A 1,290-nucleotide genomic window follows, 5' to 3' on the forward strand; every position below is an offset into this window, starting at 1 on the left:
CCCACCCAGCCAGCCAGCCAGCAAGCCGGGCGCAGTCGCTGTGGCAGGAAGGGAACCTGGGGAGGAGCTTCTCTGCCGTGTGGTCTGCCCAGGAGAGGGCGAGCCTGGGCCCTGACAGTGGCCTGGGCGGGGCCCCACTGACATGCCTCCCTTCCACAGCTTCCCTGGAAGTCACTCACCAGCATCATCGAGTATTACTACATGTGGAAGACCACCGACAGATACGTGCAGCAGGTGAGGGCCAGCCAGTGCGGGCGGGGTCTCCCCTCTACAGACCCAGCTGCTGGCCTCTGACCCTATGTTCTGTGTTTTAAGAAACGCTTGAAAGCGGCTGAAGCGGAGAGCAAGTTAAAGCAAGTTTATATCCCCAACTAGTAAGTGCACCCCCAGAACACCGCCCCCGTGTCTCCATGTCCCTGGGTGGGCCAGGCCCGCCGCTGGCTTCACGTGGCCAGGTGGTGCCTCCCTGGCTCAGGGTCTGGGCGAGTCAGGGGCCTGTCCTTGAAGCCCAGGATGGCGGGGGCGGCAGAAGGGCAGGACCCAGCCCTGGCTCTCCCTCGGCCAGTCAGGCAGCACTGGGCACGGAGGCTGGAAGCCGTCCCGCCTGGGGTCAGACTCTGACCCGAGTCCACGGGGAGAGAGCTGGGGTTGGCGGCTGCCCTGTGGCCAGGCGGATGTGGACGGGGCTGCTGGGGTCCCAGAGCCGAGCTCCCGGGGCTCCATGATCCCGTGACGCCCTCCCTCTCTCCCTTACCCAAGTAACAAGCCAAACCCGAACCAGATCAGCGTCAACAACGTCAAGGCAGGTGTGGTGAACGGCGCAGGGCCGCCAGGCCAGAGCCCTGGGGCCGGCCGGGCCTGCGAGAGCTGTTACAGTAAGTAGCCCCCAGGTGCACCCTAGTCTGCGGCCCTGGGCACCCCTGCACCGTCCCGGGGACCGGCCTGGGGGCGGGGATCGCACTCTGCTTGGAGGAGCCCTGATGGGGAGTGAGGGGAGCGCGGTGCCCAGGCCCGGGGTGGTGTGGGCGGGCGACAGCTGTGGAATGCTCTTTGCCGTCACTGGTTCTGCTTAAGAATCCGTCTATTTTCAACTTTGTTGTCCGTAGCCACCCAGTCTTACCAGTGGTATTCTTGGGGTCCCCCTAACATGCAGTGTCGCCTCTGCGCGTCTTGTTGGACATATTGGAAGAAATATGGTGGCTTGAAAATGCCAACCCGGTTAGATGGAGAGAGGCCGGGACCCAACCGCAGTAACATGGTAAGCCCCGCCCTGTGCCCCGCCCCGCCCGC

General features: G+C 64.4%; 1 protein-coding gene across 1 annotated transcript in view; it reads left to right on the forward strand.

Annotated features, from left to right (window-relative positions):
• MTA1 (metastasis associated 1) overlaps positions 1-1,263 on the forward strand; it is a 16,497-nt gene extending 15,234 nt beyond the window's left edge. The window contains exons 13-16 of the mRNA XM_010844728.1: positions 160-234; positions 316-374; positions 760-875; positions 1,154-1,263. Coding sequence (XP_010843030.1) covers positions 160-234; positions 316-374; positions 760-875; positions 1,154-1,254 — 351 coding nt within the window. The 3' untranslated portion in view covers positions 1,255-1,263. The remainder of the gene's footprint in view (positions 1-159; positions 235-315; positions 375-759; positions 876-1,153) is intronic.
• The last annotated feature ends 27 nt before the right edge of the window (positions 1,264-1,290 follow it).

Source organism: Bison bison, unplaced genomic scaffold, assembly GCF_000754665.1.
Source record: "Bison bison bison isolate TAMUID 2011002044 unplaced genomic scaffold, Bison_UMD1.0 scf7180017848233, whole genome shotgun sequence".
In the NCBI taxonomy this organism is placed as follows: Eukaryota; Metazoa; Chordata; class Mammalia; order Artiodactyla; family Bovidae; genus Bison; species Bison bison.